This window comes from Buteo buteo, chromosome 4, assembly GCF_964188355.1.
Source record: "Buteo buteo chromosome 4, bButBut1.hap1.1, whole genome shotgun sequence".
In the NCBI taxonomy this organism is placed as follows: domain Eukaryota; kingdom Metazoa; phylum Chordata; class Aves; order Accipitriformes; family Accipitridae; genus Buteo; species Buteo buteo.
In genome coordinates this window covers 40079239-40099593 of record NC_134174.1, presented here as the reverse complement: position 1 = coordinate 40099593, position 20355 = coordinate 40079239, and the positions used below count along the sequence as shown (strand labels likewise).

Sequence of the window (20355 nt, the reverse complement as noted above, 5' to 3'; positions counted from 1 at the left end):
CTTCTGTTGTTCTTCAGTTCCCTTCTTTATCCACTCAGCTTGTTCTCGTCTTGTTTAGGAACTTTGTTTTTACTCTTACGATTATGAAACCCTGTTTATGCTTATGAATTTTCTGACTGATGTGGAGACAGTCTTTAAAATCTTCCATTAGCTGTGAGTTTTGAGGTGTAACTAAAGTCTTCTGTAAGAACTGGTCAATTTGTAAACTGCATATATTTGCTTTCTTAGTCATTATTAATATTAAAACTTCAAACAATATGTGTTTACTTGGGGTAGTGGAAAGTATCCTGCAGGTCATTCATTCTGGTCAGGTGCTCTATACAGTGACAAAAAGTGATTATTTAATATTTTACAAAATTTTGGCTTAGAAATGCAGGTGGAGAATACCAGAAGATAATTACCACAGGGCGTAGCCTAAAATAATCATAGGGTGCTTAAGGCAGATGATCAGGTAAGACCCAACATATGCTTGTAGTGATGTTGCCACTTTCCCTAAAAGACTACCTGGCTAGTTGTATTAAGGAAATAGCATGAACATTCCGGTAGCTTGATGGCTTACTGGAGGTAAAGAATATAGTTGACAGTAATGCTACTTGAAGTCACTTGCAACTTTTCCTAAGTGCTTTTTAACTAGAGATTAGGTAAAGACCACTGCAGCAATAGCCATGTATTTCTCACTTCTAGAAATTGTAGATTTATTTTCTTTAGCTACAGCATGAAGATTCCATTTAGCTTTGCTTCATGTTTAACAAAATCAGCATTTCTGAAAAAAGCTGTATTAGGCTTCATTGTGTAGTAGTTCCTCACATGCATATAGAGGAAATGCTGTCCTAAGAAGGATAAGCTGTCAGTCCATTTTAGTATGTGAATAGTTTGCTGCTGTTCTTTTGAAAGAGAGCCTTGGAGTAATGGAAGGGAAATTATTGATGCCTGCTTCCTGTGGGAGAAGAATTTGACTGTATGTACCCAATGAACTGCACTGGAGCTGTTTAAGCAGTTATTTAGATCTGTGATGGTTTTGGTTCTTAATAAGCTGAATAGTTTGATAGCAATAGTTAAATGAAATTTGAAAAAATGGACTAATTAGAGTAAGCCTGAATACTGTCTACAAAATTCTTCCTATTCTGTATTTCATCCAAAGTTCAGCCTGTAGTATTTGATGATGCGGTTTTCTTTGGCATCTCTCTAATTTAGAAATTGCTTCAACTCAGAGCCATTCCTCTGAGTCATCTTTAATATGCTTACCTAGGGCTTCCCCAGATTCAATAAAAACACAACTCTAATGGTTTCCATGTGAGTCTAATGGCTACAATCCAGAATTCTTTCTGGGTTTCACTGGCCTCCGTATTTAGTGTTTAGGATATTGCTTATCTGGCTTGGTAGATCTTTAGTCATCTTTTTTTTCACCTGTCTTCTCCCAGCTGAAGTAACTTTCATTCACATCCCATAAATCTTTTAGGCATATAACGTTTCTCTTACTACACCTGAAAAGCTGTAACTTAATAAGGATTTCACTAATGCTGCTCTTCTCCAGTGTTTTTTCAACTTTAGTTAACTAGAGGCCCTGCAGGTTGTCTGTTGTTAGAACAATAGCTGGCATAAGCAGAAAAGCACTTGCCAAATCATCTCAGGGTGCTAGCTTCATTTTCTGTGAATGTTCTTGGATCGTAATAGTAAAACCACAGGAATGGGGAATGACATGGATCATTTCCTGAAGAGTTGTGGCTTGAAATGCAATTAGCCTTACCACTCCCCCTTTTACTTGTCTAAGCAGCCTCCCTTCCCTCCCTAAAGTCTTGAGTTTTAAGCCTCACCTGCAAGATATGTGAACAATCCCTGATTTAAAAATGCTGTTTTGGTAGTGCAGCATAGCAAATGGTGAAAGTTTTCAACATCATCAGTGCCCCATTTCACACCACCCATTATTCTGTCCTATTGTCAACTGCTTATCACCCAAGTAGAACCTTGATTAAATCAAGAGCAGGGAACAAAATGCATTAAAGCTATGCCTGTGTTTAATACACAATCATTTTAAGTATGTACTACACTTAAGTTTGACACCTTATGCAGTGGCAAAAATGACAGCGGATGCGAGTAAAACAGGTGTGGGGAAAAATGCTTGAAAACAAATACATTTAAACACATTACTAAAAGAAGGCAGTATTGGTGTTTTGGTTTCTTTTTAACTGGAGAAAAGAAAACTCTCTACGTTCCTTAACCAATTACTAGCTTTGACAAGCTTTATCTAATGAACAAAATGTTCAGGCAAAATCTATATGATGTCCTTGTGAACTTTTAGTTCTGGCTCAGTGACTAAACCAGTATTATCAAAAAGAGCGACATAGAATATAACTTAGTTCTAGGAAGAAAGACTGATCATGAGTGAATGAAGTCCTTCCCATTCCCATTAGAAGCACATAAACACATTTCAGGAAATGGAACTTGCAGAAGTGATGCTGTGGACTTGAAATGTACCTTGATTAGTAGAATGTCTTTCTGTTGCATTTGTGTGATGTTTGCCCTTGTCAGTTTAAGTCATTATTTAGTCATTCATTTCAGATACTCAGTAATTGTGCATTGGGTTGCTTTGTTACATTGCTTTTCATTCAAGTTGTGATGAAAGTTAAAAAGTAAAGATTGTAGATGTCAACACGGACACAGTCCTTATCCCCAGAGATGAGCATGACCCCTTAAAAAGAAAGTTTACAAAGAATTAAATGGAAACCGTACATTGAAAATATGAAATATGTAGTTTGTGGCCCTTCCTAGGTTGATGTGTTGTATAAAGACCAAGAATAAATGCCAACAAAGTACAGATATGCAGTGTTGAAATTGTGTGATAGTAAAACATTAGTATTTTGCTCTAGCAGAAGAAAGTTGCACAGACAAATAGTTCAATGTAGTAAGAGGATTAAGAGCTTAACTGTGAGGTTATGGTTAGAGCGTGGCTGTAAATCTGCTAGATTAGAAGTTTACTGTGCCCAACTACTTATTACCACCTTACCACTGGAAGTTGCAACTGAGGTTTGCTGGCATGTGTATTTGATTCCTAGCCAGGTTCTGTCAAAATGACCCACATTGGCATCAACACTTTTAATAGCAGGGTTATTTTGTTTTTCTAACCCAAATGTTCTTCTAGCAGAAGAGGTCATGGAATTTTTCTCTTGGATTTTAAATATTAAGAGCAGCTCATCTACTGGAGAAGCTCAAATTTGTTAGAGAAAGCCCAGTTTTCTTAATGCTTGAGCAAATGATTCTGAGTAACAGCTAAATCAACCGGTAAATCAACATGTTATTTTAAACCTTACAAATTGGTCATCTCCAAGCTTTACATACTTACATTAAAAAATATTTACACTGTTTTTTCTAGCTACATACAATCAACTTGGTGAGATATGTTGAGTATAGAAAGTAGCTGTCTTAAGGACAATGTAGGACACTTTATTTGTATTAGTAACACAAGCAGCCTTGTGCTTACTAATGACTTGTATAGATTGCAAGATGCATAACTACTATTGAAGCCTATAGTAAGGAATTAAACATGTAAATTTTGTCCCAACAACTTGAAAGAGAAACAGAAACACTAGAAAAGTGTTGGCTGCCTGGATTTTAATAGAAACTATGTAGTACCTGTGGGTGGTTAACCAGGACTGCTGCAGAATGACTTTTCCTCTGATGTCCTGATCTTGCAGAGGTGCAGTTACTGCCTTTTTGATGCTGTCAATATGGGTATTTTGGGATGTTCAAGAGCCTGTTTCTGCTTATAGAGCCTGAAGCTTGACCACTATTCTAGTGGCTTCAATAGTAATTAAAAATAACTCTTTACTAGGCCTCAGTGACCGACCTAGTATAAGAAAAGCTAAAAAACTGGAATAAAATAGCAGGATAGGTAGCACTGCAGTAAACGGGACAAATAAAAAAACTATAGGCAACCAAGAGATTCAATTTTGCTTTAATTACGCTTACCTGACCTAAAGATATTAAAGACTGACAGACAGAAGGACTACTGACCTCATCCACTGTTTCCAAAGGCCTTGGTTATCTGTCCTATTGTAAATGGTAGGCTTTTCTGTGATTCAGTGTTTATTAGGCTATTGCCAAAAGACATTTGTGTAAGCATCTGTATACCCGTTAAAAAGACTTGCTAATTCTTTCTTCCTGTTCTTGTCCAGATGGAGGGTGTTGCACCAATCTCTTCTTGGTGTTCCACTGTGAACTACTCATGTGGGTGAAACTGATTTCAAAAGGCCTGTAGGTCCTTTGGTTTATTTCGTGACTACTGCACCCTGATCTTACTTTTAAGATAAATCTAAGATCCTGTGTCCAGGCTGGCTGTAGAAAGAATAGTGCTTTTATTTCCTGAGAATCAGGATGAGGTTGCAAGCACCACCACCTGAGTACATATCCCTGTACAGTCTCCAAACAATACATGGCTTTTGCCTGGTCTAGTTGAAACCTATGTCAGTCTGCATCTGGGTGCATATGCCTTTAGAAACACATGGGTGAAAAGTTCAAGCTGTATTTTTGTGTATCTGCATCTACTCTTATTGGCTCAGTATCGAAAATCTTAATTAGTCTGGAAATCCTTCTACGGACATAGCATCTAGATCTTGCCTTAGCCCACCGCGGTCTGTTTCCTTGTCGCTTTTGAGATCTCCTGTTTCCTGATATATTAGACAAACTGACTTTTCTAAGCCATTTGTCTAACAACGCCCTTGGTCTAAAGCTGATCTACAGAAGCATGATCCAACAAGAAACAGAAATAATTAACTTCTGAAATAACACACAGCTTTGTCATTCTGTATGTGAATTGAAAGTTTCGTAATGCTAAATCATGTTTTAGCATAGATACTGATACAGTGCATGCTGGGTGACTTATGCACAGGCATGCTAGGGAAATTTAATTAACTGATATACAAACGGTTTGCAGACTGATACTCTTCATTCAGTTTAACCGCTATAAAAGTGAATTATGAAAGCAGGAAGAGAAGGGCTCAATGTGCTTTTTAAGAACACTATTCAAAACCTGAGAACTAGAAGATTAGATGTTGTTGCCTGTTGCTCTGTGAAATATTCTTTCTGTGTGTGTTAGGGACTTTATTAGTCTCTTTTCTTTAACAGGAAAAATGTGTGAATAACATCTGAATAGGTGTATGGAAAAGCAAAACTATTGCAGATCAATCATAATACGATTTTATCAAGAGGGAAAAACAGAAAGCCAAAGTCGTCAAATTCCTATTCAGCTTTCCTGCCAAAATCTCCCTACCTTTCTAAAGCAATCAAGGCAAAGGTAGTCTAATAAGGAAGTCTAGTAAGGACAAAGTAGTCCTTGCTGCAACTCCACTTAAGCAACACAGCAGCTTTTCATGGAAAGCAAGCCTTTCTAGAGAGGTAGGCAGAGAAGGTTAGATTCCAGTATTTTCATGACACCATTTTTCTTTGGGTTCTGTGTCTATTGGAAGTGTGCATGCATTCAAGGGATTTCATGGCTTTGTAAAGTAGGAAGACATTCTTGGGTGGAATCCAGATGCGCGGGCTCAGATTTTTCTGCATTTTTCTTTTTAACAGTAGGGACAAATGAAGTCAGAGTCACTTCTGTGATTAACTGCTTATTGTTCTTGCCTGATGCCTTGTCATGGACTCCTACGCAGAGCAAACAATAAATAAAAAGAAGTTTTCATCTTGTGATAGGTGGTGGTTTTCCCCCGCAGGAACACTGGCTACCTTTGAATTGTGAAGGCCAACTGCCAGATTGTTAGAGGTGTAACGTGCAAAAGTATCATTAAGAGAAAAGTTTTTTTGTTTTGTGTGCTTACCATGGCAACAAAAAAATAGAACTGCAATTCTACCATTGCCAAATGTTGACAGCTGGACCCACAACCGTTATAAAATTCAGAAGAAAGGAATGTTGACAGCCTGCAGAAATGAGGGTTTTAATTACATGCTGATGGCTGACAATTTGTCAATCATGTTTTTGTCATAATGTTTTTCTGAAGATTGCTGTGTCACAGTAGCAAAGATACATTCTAATGCTGACTGCATTTCAAAAACAGCGAGAAAGCCACTTGAGCATACGACATTTGGTGTTGACAGAGAACCTTCGCACACTGGTTAAGGAGGAAAAGTACAGATATTACTAGGTTTTGTGTATTTCCAAGGAAAAAAAAGCAGCCTCAAACCCTGCAGTCCTCCCAGATGCCCCAGCTTTTTCAGGTAGTCTGGTAATGCTGTTTCTGCCATGAACTTTCCTTAGGTTATTTTTTGATTGCTTCTGAGTGTGAGTGACTTCAGTGCTTTTTATAATCCATTTGATTTCTAAAAGCATGTGCATGGATAAAAGCATAGCTACCACAATTTCGGGCAAAAAGACCCAAAATCTTTTCCCTGCAACTGCCTGAGACCGTGCCATTCTGACATGTGCTAGGCAACATGATGCAATGGGATGTGCTCTTGCAAAACGGCTGTTTGGCATTGCCGTCCCGCAGCGCAGGGCTGCGGGGCTCTCCTGCGGAAGCAGGGCAGCCTGGTCAGGGAGCAGCCAGCCTCTGGGAAGCCCCTGTGGTCTTCTGCTCCGAGGGGTCTGCCGGGGTTCCCGGGCAGGCTGCCCGGTGATAGTTTCTGGTGCATCCCAGCACAGGGGCACATTGCCTCCAGTTTGATCTGCGCTAGAGCAGAACCGGGACGCTGTTGTTGCTTCCAATTAGCAGGGAAATTGTTTTGTGGTGAGGTTACTCAAAAAAACAAGCTCTGCGCTATAGATAAACAAACTGCCAATAAGGGGTAAACTGAGCAGGTCTAACCAGAGTGGCTGGTGACTCCCAGTTGAGAGAGAGATAAGAAAAGGCCATTCATTTGGTCTAGCTAAGTTTGGGACACGCTGAAAACCAGTGGCTCTAGGTGGTTTGGAATGTAGACTCTCTGGTAACATCGAAGAGGTTATGTTCCTTCTCCCCAGCTGCTCTTGTGTAACTGAGCAGACAGCGCTGTCGCTGCTGCTACTTTTTGTTTGTTTTTTGGTATTTTAAGTGCCAGCTTAACAGGAGACCCCAGGGAATAGTCCCAAGGTGGTGAAGATGAGTCTTCTCTGCGTTTCTGGCTGGAGCGGTGCCTCATGACCACAAGGAGCTGAAGAGCGCGTTCTTCAGTGGTGTTGTGACACGTTATTGGCTGGCTTATCTGAGCAAGTATATTCTTGAATGTAATATATATGTAAGTATTTTAAGTGCCCCATTAATCAGATTACTTGAGCGATAAGCTCCCTACGTTCTCGGACTTCAGTCCTTACGGTTTGTTTGGTTTTTTTTTTTTTTCCTTAAATATATTTAAGCACCGTAGCTTACAAAACAGTTCGTTCCTTTCCTGGCTTAGCCAGAAGCTGAGGAAGGTCCTGGTGAGGGGAGCGCGGGCCGCGGCAGGGAACGGAAGGTTTTTATTCACTCCAGTCCCTGAGGGCGGGCTAAACCGCCTCAGCGCCGCGGCTCAGCTGCCCCCCGGCGGCGCGGAGCCCCGCCGACGCCGCTCCGAAGGGCACCCGCGGCGGGCGGTCGCGGCGCCTGCGCGGAGGGCGCGGGGCCGGGAGCGGCGAGGCGCCGCGGCAGCGTGAGTGCGGGGTCGCGGGGCGGCGGGGGCGGGCGCCCGGCGGGGAGGGAAGGGCGGCGGCGGGGATGGGTGGGTGGGCTGCCCCCGCAGTGCCGCCGCGCCCGCGCCGGCCCCCCGCCGGCCTGCTGCCCCGGCCCCGCTAGCGCGGCGGGGAAGAGGCGCGCAGCCCTGAGACGAGACGTGAAGGAGAAGGGGGGGTGGGGGGGCCGTGCGAGCAGCGGGACGGCGGCGGGCTGCGCGGGCCCGCCTGAGGGGCGCCGCGGGCGGAGCTGCCCGCCCGCCCCCCGCAGGAGCGCCGTGGTGGCCTTTGGCCTGCCGCTCTCGCCGTCGGGGCTCTGCCGCTTCCCCCGGCGTTTTGCGGTCCGGCATCCTGCTTACGCCTGTCCTCGTGATCGAATATGTCGATTGATCCCTGCGCTCTTACGTGACTTAACCAGGGTGTAAGCAGGCGCAGCGAGACGGGCCAGGGGCAGCGACACGCTGCGCTTCGTTCCTCGTGTTGTTCCCAGCCTGTTGGTTTGGTCTGGGGTGCGATGGCGGTGCTGAAGAAATCCACTGACTGAATGCTCCTTCAGGCTGCTTCAAGTTCCAGTTCGGAGCCCTCCCAGCCTTCCCTTCTGGAAGCACAGGGACAATTTCCCCATCAGACAATTTCCACGCCAGACCTGGTTCGTAGCAGACAACAGAAAGGGTAGACCAGGTTGTGGGGAAATTGTTCTCAGCCGGGTGTATCTACTGAGACTAACGCTTTAGTCTCATTTATGCACAGAGCTGCCCCTGCCCTATGGGTCGCAGTTGAAACCTATATTGATTATTTTGTGGTTTTGCCTTTTGTAACAAATAATTTTGCTGTTAGGATTTCGGTGACACGAGGAACGTGAAAGTTAAAATACAGGCAAGGCCTAAGAATCCAAAAAGGTGGGAAAATAATTTAAGCTTGAATCTGCAGGAGTTATGGCTGCATTGGAACAGGAGGGACCACTTGCTGCCTAGCAGGTCGCTGGGTTTTTGGTGAACACTGGTTTGCGTCATTGCATTATCTGTTGGTATTCCCCTTCTTCCCCCACCTGTGCGGACTGCCACAGCGTGCGGCTTTCCTGCTCTGGATCCCAAGCAGACCCAGCAGTGAGTTTAGCCTGTATTATCTTCACATAAGTCCTTTTGGCAGTTCTGTGCTCCAGGGACTTCCTCCCATCTCCATGGTATCTCCATTTTGCGGATTGAGCAGAGATTTGAATTTACGCATACATGGTATCTAGCTGCCTCTTCCCTCTGAATACACCTAGAGAGCTGGAAGATTTCCAAAGTGGTGTACCAGAGCTCTTTGCTCGCCCTTGCTCAAAAGGAAAGGGTTGCTGAGATGTTTCTTGGGTTTCTTTAAAACAGTCTCAGAATGGGGGAGATTATTTGGTCTAACAACTAACTTCCTTTCACAGGAAGGAGTATGGTTTGCTTGTTTGACACAGCAACTTTAACTAGGGCCAAACACAGTGTTGTACTGAATTCAGTAATGAAATATGCGCAGACTGGGAAGAAATCTGAAAAGATGACTTACTCTTGACGCAAGGAATGGTTTGTTACAGGATCTTTACAATAGCGAGAAGAAAAGAAAAAAATCCCTCATGTTGTGAGAATTACCTATATTCATGCCATCAGAAACGTTAGGAGGCTTCTTTTTGCGTTGATTTTGGCATTTAAAGGACAATTTAGGTTGGAAGGGACCTCTGAAGTTTCTCCAGTCAAATCCACACTTGAAGCAGGGCTAATTTTGAAGATCAGTCAGGGTGCTGTATTTTATAATACTTAATGGTATTTAAAAGCTCATGAAATCTTGATGAGCATGTTACCAGGTTATTGTGAATTGTAAATTTTCTTTATAGGAGTTAGATTACAAAGATATTTGTAATCATATGACTCATTTTTGGGGGGAATGTCTCATAAAAAAATAATCAGCTCAACTTGTTTGGGATATGCAAGTTGTGACAAAGCTCTGAAATATTTTTAGGCTCGATATGGAATCTCTTGGGTTAGTTGGGAGGGAAGGAAAGAATAAGAAGTGGTCAAAGCCATTTTAGACTAGGGTCTATGTGCTAGTGCAGTCCAGCTTGTGAGAGTGCCCACTGAGTGTTTCCACTTTTGCTCAGCTGTCTTCTTAGGAAAATTATGTAAGTAAATCTGTGTGGTATCCCGAGTTTTACTGACAACTTGAAAGCACAGACTTTCCAGGTTTTTTTGACACAGCTGCAATGGTCCTGTTTACACTGCTAAAATAAATGTTTAAGGATAGCTATCCTCCTGATGACAATTTTCTCTGATTGTGGGTGGGAGGGAAATGAGACATCTAGAAAACCACATTTTAGCTGGTCTTCTTGACACAAAGTGAAGACCATCAGCTGGCACTTAAAACAGGATTAAGACTAAGCTTGTTTAAATTCTGGTTAGCTGAGTACTAACAGACCACAAAATAACTCACTGTTATCTTGGAGATCTCTTGTGGTCGCCACAAAAAACACACAAAAAGATGTTTTTTTCCTTTTTACTTTGGCCTCTGCTCTCTGTAAAGAGAAGTGCTCATTCTTTTCTGGAGGTTTTAGCAGAGTTGAGAGCTTGCAGATCTGATAGTTCCAGACAAAATGATGCTCTTTAGCAAAGGGATGTTGCCACTAAAGCAGGTAACTGAGCATAGAAATGTTGGGTTAATTCACCAGTACAGCGTCTATATTGAAACTATTTTCTAACGCTATGCATTGTGATGGCTTTTTAATTGTTTCCAGGGTTGTTTGTATTGTTTTGCCATGCAGTGTGCCTGGGGGGGGAGGGAGGGTAGAAGTAGAATAGGCTGAAACATAGAGAAAATATTGTAAAAATGCAGTTCTACAGAAGAGCACAGTTTAGCATGCAGATCTTAAAGTTTAGTGCTGTGATCCCAGCTTCAGAAAAGCTTTCTCTTAATTGCTGTTCCCTGTACCCACCCACCCCATAAAGAGGGTAATGATGTGTTCAGTTAAAAAAAAAAAAAAAAAAGTTGAATGATTAAGATACCTTTAAAACAATCTTGCTGTGGATTGGACAGCTGTTCTTTCGTAACTGCCGCAGGGTGGCTGTGGCAACGTATTTCTCAAAGACTCTTGAGAGCCAGGTCCTGGCGGAAAGGCAAAGGCTCCAGCACTGGACTCCTGCCTAGTCCTGCCCACTTGCCACCCGTGGCAGCACAGTTTGTCTCTTCTCCTGCCCACGCTTGCATTCAGGGGGAGCTGGTGGTGGCTGATGCTTGTGCTGGCTGCATGGGTTCTGGTGAGTGCGTGCACCTAAATTTAAAGGTTTACGGGATGCTCTGTTTTGTCTTCTTCTCCTGGATTATCGCTTACGGGATTCATTTGTTGTATCTTCTTACTGTGGATTGTGTTTGATGTTTAAAAACTCACAGAGTTTGATCACAAGGCAGTAGCATTTGTATTTTAAGGTGGGGTGAAGGGTTGTGAAGTTATTTTGAGCTTCAGATCTCCTTAATAAAAAGCAGCTAAATAGAACTGAAGCTGCTAGTTGCAAATGGTCAGCTGTTTTCTGTTTAGTCTCTTCACTTGGGGTTCAATGACATAGATGTGTCAGGGCTCAGCCTGTCTCGTTAGCGAATGTTTTAATAATCCTGGCTGCTGTTTCCTATACATATTTTTCAGAGTGGCTCACTGGTGTTTGCTCAGCAGGGGAGGAATTTCAGTACCACCATGTAGAGCTGCTTCTTCCATTCCCCTATTTTTTAAATAGCAAAAGATTCGCATATTTGAATAGGGTTTTTTTGTCACTGACTGGAAACCAAAGAGTCCCAACTAAACTAAAGAGATGTGTTGACTAAGCTTAATGATATCCTCTCTATCAACTACCACTGGCTGGAAGCTGGCTTTTAGTTGTGCTAATGATGCTAACAATAATAATAATGCTAATAAAAATAAAAAGCTATGTGAGAACTACTCATTAAGCAGTTAGTTGCCACAAATTCGGCAACATTTTTGTACACAAATGACGTGCACAAGGGATAAATACTTGGATTTTACCCCCCCCTCCTCTTGTAACTAAGAATTAAGAGAAAAACAGTTCTTGACCAGACAAGATTAAAGTCTAAAGAATAGTTGGATAATCAAACTCTGGGAAGGGAGCAGCGCTATAGCCTTTTGGGTATGCCACAGAGATTTTAAGTCTTAACACAAGGATATTGCTGCATTACAGCAAAACATTTTGAGTTACATTTTGGTCATTCCAAAGGCTGGGGTCAGGATGGTCTCTGATATGAGTCAGAGGCAGATATCAAAAAATTGTCATTACGGTATGAGTTTATGTTTGAAAAAACTATCTAGAGAAAGCAGATATGGTCAAGGAAGGTTTCCCTTGGTTAGAAATCAGTGGTGAAATGGGGGAGAATCTGTTCTCTTATCTGTGTTATGTTTGTGTAAACTAGCCTTGTTTCCTGCTTGGGATCATGGATTACTCATGTTTCTAGATACTGTGATACTGTATTCCTTGGAACCAAGCACGCTGTTAGAAGAACAGAGCGATCTTTTTTTCAAAATTTCTATTTATTTCTATCTAGCTATTTCTGCAGGTAGGCAGTTGGTTGTATTTGTTTGTCAGTATTCTGGAGCTAGTTTTAAGGATGGAAAGGGATTTTTTTCCCAGAAAATTCTGGGCAGAAAAGCAAGGAGCTGCTTCTGGTTCTTACTTTATGAATTCTGGCAACAGCTAGCTGTAGGGTTAAAGATAATGTGTGTCTCTGGTTTATTGCCAGTCACAGTTCAAAACAGTAATATTTTCCTATATTTATGAGGGGAAAAAAACCCCTCTCCCATACAAAAGTATATACAGAGGGCAACATTTACCAAAACAGTCTATCAGGGAATAGGGTTTTGCAGATGGCTCTGGAAAAAATTCAGTTCTTCATATTGTATAATACTAAAGTTGGGTGAATGCAAACCTACACCCCTTTGTAACACATAACTGTTGTGATGTAAGTGTACACTGACTTCTTATACTGCCAAAACTCCAATGACTCTTGTACCAGTTATTGCTCAGAGCTGGATCTTGAATTTTGTCCATGAGGCAGGGCTAAGTGTGCTTTCCTGCATCCTCATAACTGATAGTGCCTCACTGGAAGGTCGCTGTCAGCCCTTCCCACGCTTGTGAAACATGTGCAAGTGTCAGGATTGGGCTGTGGGGGATATGTGGATGGATGGTGGTTAAATAAAATTGCCACCGAACCAGAGTCACTGGTAACAACAAGCAGTGTTTGTATAAGTCTTGAGCATGCATATGTAATGGCTTCCATTGCAATGTTATCTATCAGTTCTGATGGGTGTGAGTTTAAGTTGTTTGTTCCTGATGTCATTTCTGCTTTAGCCAGAGTGGAAATTGGTTAGCATATAGAAGGTCCTGTCCAGGGCATGTTTGTAATGTTGGATCACTGTGTCTAATAAAATGGTTGCAAATCTATATATTTCTGCCTACAGGCATGACTGATGAGCTCTAATTTTGGCTTGGTGCCTGCTTTGGTTCTAGTGTGGAACTGTAAGGAACAGGAAAGGTTACCAGTTATGGTGAACCAGATACAGATTTATATTTTTTTTTTAAAAAGTCTTCTGTGGTATATTTATGAAGTTCACTGTTTAATATAGATTAGTGGGGGAAAAAAAACATTTAATCTACAAACGCTTCTTTCTTTGAAAGAAACCACTGTCTTACTGTAATAATTTAAGTTACTGGCTAACATAGAGATCATCTTGTTAGAGGCTTTTTATTACGCACATATACTTCAATCATCTTTCTCCCCATTGCATCTGAGCACTTTGATCATGAATATTTTTGTCAGTCTGGTAGCAGGAAAAGGTAAGAATATCTTGTTAAAAGTTTTGATGTGAGTCAGGCACAGAACTGGAATGTAATCTAGATCTTCTAAAACCCAGTTCAGTACAGTAATAAATATACAGATCATCTCCAGTTAAACCAAAAATATCTGTGTGAGCTTTTAGTTGTTGTTTCAATCCAGTTCCTCCTTGTCTGGCATCATTGATGTCCAGTGTTAGATCTGCTTTCTTCTTTCTCTTTCCAGAAATGTCCTTCCTGCCTGACTTTGGGATCTTCACCATGGGCATGTGGTCTGTTGGTCTTGGAGCCATTGGTGCAGCTGTGACAGGGATCGTCCTTGCTAACACTGACTTATTTTTGTCCAAGCCAGAAAAGGCTACGTTGGAGTTTTTAGAGGAGATAGAGCTAAAAACTTTGGGATCAGGTAAGATTCTGGGTGTTTCGGCCCACATTCTTCAATAATTGGGCTTTTACAAGAAACTTTGTAAAGCCAGGGTTGGAAGAGTTTTTCTTAGTCTTTCCTAGTTATAACACGTAGTTGGGTGTCATCGATAGCCGATAATTCTGGTGAAGGAAGAGCAACCAAAGCTGGTATTTCTGGATGAAACATGACACACTTCTAAAAATCAATAAAGCAATAATAACCTGTTAGGCATATAGATTTTTTTTTTCTGATGAAACTGTATTTGAATGTGGAATTCTCTGCAGTGCTTTATGTTGGTCCTTAAAGCATTAATCGATATAAACAAGAATGGCTGATACTATTGTTGATGCTGTTTCTCCTGTATAAACAGAACAAAGAACATTCAAAGCAGGTGAACTATGGGAGAAGAATGGTGCAGTGATCATGGCTGTGCGAAGACCTGGATGATTTTTGTGCAGAGAGGTACTTACTGGGCTTGGGGATTAATAAGGAAGAGTTGAGCTCTACTTGCATAGATTCCCTTTAAATAAATTATTTTTTACATCTACCAGGGACCTAGCCTATGGTATCTAGAAAGGGAGATTACACAAAATCCAATTGGTAATGAGTTATGAGCTAGTCATACTCCATATGTCCAAAATAAATCTCTGTGATCGGGTAGTCTCTGGTCAAAAGCAGCCCAAGACTGGACTGGCAGAAAGCCATCAGATAAAGCTTATCAGCAAAAAAGAGGTGTGCATAAAGGGGAATCTCTTGCTGTTCTAGATGCTGAACGTGAGTCAGGAAGGTAAGGAGTCTGAAGACAAGGAGTTACTGTTCCATAACAAGGCGGGTGAGGAAACAAAATTTGATCCTTAAGTTGGCATTAGGCTCCTTGGACGGAGGTGGGAGTAGATACTTAAAATAAGATTTGAATGTACTGTGTGCCTGGGAATGGCCATAACTTACACCTTGGCCATTATTTTTCTCATAGCTATGGGGAAAAATAGCTATTATGTTGTTACTCACTACTTTATAACATGGAGTAATTAATATTGCAACCACTTCATTAAGGGATCTGTTCCCATCAGTAGTAACTGCTTAAGTATGTGTAGAATTCATGGAAGGTTAAAGATTAAAGTACTTTGCTTTCTGAACAGGTGTAGCATAGGCAGGAGGAGATAGCGCTGCATGCCTGACTCTGTGCCTTTCCAATACAGTCAGACAGGAATTCATTAATGATTTTTTTTTTTTTTAATGCTGACTTCCTAAGTAGAAATAAAGAACCCAATTCAAAAAATTGTGGTTTTGAGGAGAGAGAAATTTAATTTTCTAATTCTTATTTTTGGTTCAAAACTTCAAATTTTTAACAGAGGCAGTCACACTACGGATCAGCTAATTAGGACAAAGAATTGTTTTGTATTTTAATTGTGAAAGTGTTTGAAAAAGCTTTTAAATTGTCTGAACTGAAGTTATTTTTGATTGTTGTACACTCAAAGCATTTTTGTGAGTTCTCCTAAGAACACTTCAGTTGCCCCCCTTTTTTTTTTTCCCATTAATGTTTCTTTGTAGTATGAAAGCTGCTTCTTTCCCCAGTGTTGCTGACTGTGAGCTGGTGGAATGGTTCAATACAGGTGACTTGCCATATCTGTTAACTTGCAGGCAGTAGTTTTTTGTTTGGGTTTTTTTTTTTTTTTGCAAGAGACAAAATACACTTGGTTCCCACTATCTTACACCTTGGAAAGGATGTTGAATTTTGTCCTCGTTGACAGCATCGAGAAGGAATATATACTTCCAGGAATATATACTTCCCTGGACACAGTGGTGGTGTTGAAAAGTGGCCATTCTGCCTTATGGATCACTGACCTGATATCAGTGGTGGGGACACACTTCTATTATCCACTGCAGAGGATGTCACAAATCCTACTGGAATGATGCCTTTGGATCCTTGAGAATTGAGGCCTGTAGACTTAAGAAATATGGACTTTTTTATCTTTATCATCTGCATCCTAAATCATCAGTTTCCCTTTTTGTTATTTAAGATAGACTATCTTTAACAGGACTGCACTTCTACATCTCACAGTCTGGATCTGGCCAGGTAATGATCCAATGCTCCAGTCATTGTGAAAGTGCCATGGGCTTGCTAGATGTTGTAGGTATCAACTCAAGCAGTCTAAAATAGCAGAAGAGCCATAGTATCAGAGGGACAAACTGAAATGGGAATTGTTCTTTTGGGTTGTCCCTGCCTTGGTGGAGAGAGGAAGTATTCTGCTAGGGTGTGCTTGTCTGCTTTTTACAAAAACAAGAAAACAGTTTCACAGACTAGATGAAATGGTCACAGCCCTATGGTAAAGCTATACAGCTGTTGTGTGATATGATTTGCCCACAAAAATAAACTTTTTTGTTTTCTCTTGTATAATTTTTAACTAGCAGTAAAGCAAAGCAAATCAGGTCTAGTGCCAAGATGCTGCTTGAAGTCTAAACTCTTGAGAATTTTAAAACTTAACTATGCTCTTACATCATTCCTGCTCTCTCCCCTCCCAAAAGCTGAGCAAGAAGACACGAAATAAACCCCACCAAACTGCTGAAGTGCCTTTCTCCAAAAGGCTAATCAAGGTTTGATGGTATTGCTGTCTCTCCAGAGACAGTGATTTCTGGCTTTACAGGGGACCCCACTGCACTAGCATCAGTTCTTAGATGTGCTAGGTCACAATACAGATCTTTTTTGTTTTGTTTTTGTTGGTTATGAGAGTTTTGAACTATATAGAAAATCCCAGATAAAATTGTTATTAACCCCCCTTTTAGGAAGATAATAAGGCATTTTGTTGAGGGAAAGCAGAAAATAATTACCAGATCTTTAAGAACAGAAAAGAGGGGAAAAATCTAACAAGTGTAAGCTATGATCCTTTAACTCTCTGTCATAGTTTAACCCCAGCCAGCAACTAAGCACCATGCAGCTACTTGTTCACTTCCCCTTACCCAGTGGGATGGGGGAGAGAACCGGAGGGAAAAAGGTAAAACTCGTGGATTGAGATAAGAACAGTTTAATAGAACAGAAAGGAAGAAAATAATAATAATAATAACAATAATAAAATTACAATAATAATAAAAGGATTGGAATATACAAAACAAGTGATGGACAGTGCAATTGCTCACCACTTGCTGACTGATGCCCACTTAGTTCCCGAGCAGCGATCTGCACCCCCAGGCCAACTCCCCCCAGTTTATATACTGGTCATATGGTATGGAATATCCCTTTGGCCACTTTGGGTCAGCTGTCCTGGCTGTGTCCCCTCCCAACTTCTTGTGCCCCTCCAGCCTTCTTGCTGGCTGGGCATGAGAAGCTGAAAAAAAATCCTTGACTTAGTATAAACACCGCTTAGCAACAACTGAAAACATCAGTGTGTTATCAACATTCTTCTCATACTGAATCCAAGACATAATGCTATACCAGCTACTGGAAAGAAAATTAACTCTATCCCAGCCGAAACCAGGACACTCTCACTGCTTACTACTCTGTGTTTGCTTGTGATGCTGATTCATCCTTTTTCATTTCCTCTGAAAAAGATGGAGTAGTGAACTGGAAAGCTGCCCTTACCCTTTCACCTACTGATGTGTTTCTCTAATGTCTATTCTCCTGTCTGTTCACTCCTATCTGTCTGCTACTTGATACTCGGTAAACTCTAGATGTCCTGCAAGCCTTTGAGTTAAGGCATTTTGGTTAGGTGGCTGAGGGTGTTCATGTAGACTGTGTCCATTTTTTAAAGCATGGAGTTCTTTGTAGGAGTTTTGTCCAGTAAAAATTACCTTTCTCCATCAGAGATGAGAAGAAACATGTTTCAGTGTGCACTCTGATCTGTTGGAAAACTCAGAGGTCTTTGCACAGACTGTGGGAGCTGGGATTCCTTCAGCAGAACAAAAAACCCAGCTGATGAGTGGTGACACCTTACACTCTTACACACCAGCAAAAGCAGTATTGCTTCTGGGATACTGAAGGTGTATGAAGAAATTCCATGATTATTTTCACTGGGGGATCTAGGAAGGAGAATGCATCTTCAGTCCATTACTTGTTCTGGACTTGTATAGCCTGCTGCTGCACAGAGCTCTCAAAATACTTTGCAAAAGGGCTGATAATGATGTATTTCTAATTGGAAAAAAGGATTAGAAATTCTGGCCTGGGAACGTTAAGTGATGTGCAGGCAGTATCTTTGTACTGTTCCATAAACACTTTAAAAGATAGTTGAAGCCCTAGCACAGACAAGGTATATCTACAGCTCTGAGTTAAGAATATGTTTTCTCCAGGATTGTAATATTTTATCCAGTAAATGCTCAAAAAAATCTCCTTCCTCTGTGCTTAATGAAGAAAATTCTAGTAAATCCAGTGAATACCTGCCTAGGAGTAGAGCTAGCTTAAATGTCTGATTCACAGATCTGTTTCTGTTTTGTGGCTCAAGCTAGAATTTATGTATGTTTCTGATGCTCTTGAAATTCAAGGTGAAGCTTTCCAACCTCCATTTACTGCCTGAAATGTTTGGGTTTTTTTCCTTTCTTAGGAGGCTTCTGAGCTCTCCTCTCTGAAACCTCAGCTGTCCAAGCTGGGTGTCCCTCTCTATGCTGTTGTGAAAGAGAAGATAGGGACTGAAGTGGAGGATTTTCAGCATTATTTCAAAGGAGAAATCTTTCTGGATGAAAAGGTATAGTGAAGTCAGTGTTCTTTTGTTTAAAAACAAGCTTATGAATGTCCTCTTTGGAGAGCTTGTATAAATAATACAGATAGAAAGTGGTCTGAATGAAAAAGGTTTTAGCAGCATTGTAGTTTAAGAAGTTAATTAGCTTTGCGTTTCTATATATATCTATCTCTCCTGCTCAGCTTACAAACTGCTCTGTAGCTATGCACTGATAACATGCTGTTGCAGGATTATTCCTCCCCTCCCCTTTAACAGGTAAACCATATGGCCTATTAATTTTTATTCCTTTCTTCCACTGGCTGTGTGACTTACTGATGTTTATGATGTATGAATCAAAGTCTGAAGGTGACAGACATAATTAATTCATGATGTACAGGCCAAATTGCAGTAATGTGGCTTGTCCCAGTACATTGTCACATGCTGTATTGCCAGTCTCATGTCTTACAAAACCACGGCCCTGGCTTACTTCTTAACCCAGAAGATGCCTTTAGAAATCATTTGGCTTCTGAAGGAAAAAGAATACGTAATACTCAAAATCAACTAGAAGATACCTTTATTTTCCTTCATCACTCTGCCTGTGTGAAAGAATCGGGCCGATTTAGAAAAAAACGCAAACCAGCCCCCCCCCCAAAAAAAAACCAAAACAGATTGCTGATAAAGTTTCAGGACTTGGCACCGCTGTTACCTCTTTACCAGCATTTTTATTGCCATACTTCAAAAATAAGAAAAAAGATCTTTATCACAAAGGACCCTTGTTGTCAGCAATAGGGATGTAGATATATATGGGGCTTAAATACCTGTGGATCAGCTTAAAGTCCACATGAATGGTGGCAGTACCACTAGTTGGCTGCGTGGATATAAGTGGTTAGGTAATGCCTTAAAGAAGTTATTTCAGGCACAATTTCTTTTTAGTTCTGCCTGGTTAGCTTTTGTGTGTTGTGACCTTTCTTGGATACAGGGTTGGCTGGTTTCCTAAATTTCATTTGGGAGGAAAAGTCCTTTTCACTTTGTTTGCTGAGATATTTTGTTTCCCTGCAGAAGGGCTTCTATGGACCACGTAGACGAAAAATGATGATGTCAGGCTTCTTCCGCTTTGGAGTCTGGCAAAATTTCTTCCGTGCCTGGAAGAGTGGATATAGTGGTAACCTCGAAGGAGAAGGATTCACCCTGGGAGGAGTCTACGTGATTGGGGCAGGAACACAGGTACTGCAGGCCATCCAGGAGGCTTTTATGTCTCCTGTGAGACCAAAAGTTTCTTTTCTGGAATTGTTCAGTTGCTGGTCAGTTGATCTCCTGTAGGGGAGACTAGTGTATGAATTTCTCTCTTGTGTCTTTGACTAGGGTGTTTTACTGGAGCATCGTGAGAAAGAATTTGGAGACAAAGTCAGCCTTCCATCTGTCCTTGAAGCTGCTGAGAAGATAAAACCACAAGCTTCATAAGCGGAAAAATAGTTGCGCATATATCTGATCACAGCTTGAAATGTAGAATGCATCTGTTTCTTGAACATGCATTTTAATTGCTTCTTAACTATTTAGTGATCAATGCAGAAGAAAGATTCTCTATTTAAACATAGAAAATGATTAAAATCCTCCTGCAGGCTTTGCAGCCTTTCAGGTGGTCAGGATTTCAACTGCTCTTTTGTGTCTGACTGTATTAATGAAAGGCTGGGTCTAAAATCTGACCTAGCCTAGATGTTTCCAGTCAGAGACAGTCAGCTGAAAACTTGTCTACCTAGGGGAGCAAAACTCTAAGGCTGGAGTAATGGAGTACCAGCTGAGGTTGAAGGTTAATAAAACTTTATGTAAATGAAA

The 20355-nt window shown here is 41.1% G+C and overlaps 1 protein-coding gene across 1 annotated transcript; it reads left to right on the top strand.

The window, feature by feature from the left end:
- The first annotated feature begins 10761 nt into the window (after window positions 1-10761).
- PRXL2A (peroxiredoxin like 2A) lies at window positions 10762-20355 on the top strand. Its single transcript, XM_075025610.1, has 6 exons — window positions 10762-10893; window positions 13697-13876; window positions 14247-14338; window positions 18409-18549; window positions 19582-19746; window positions 19885-20355. The coding sequence occupies exons 1-6, from the start codon at window positions 10884-10886 to the stop codon at window positions 19981-19983; spliced, it is 687 nt and encodes a 228-aa protein (XP_074881711.1). The 5' UTR covers window positions 10762-10883; the 3' UTR covers window positions 19984-20355.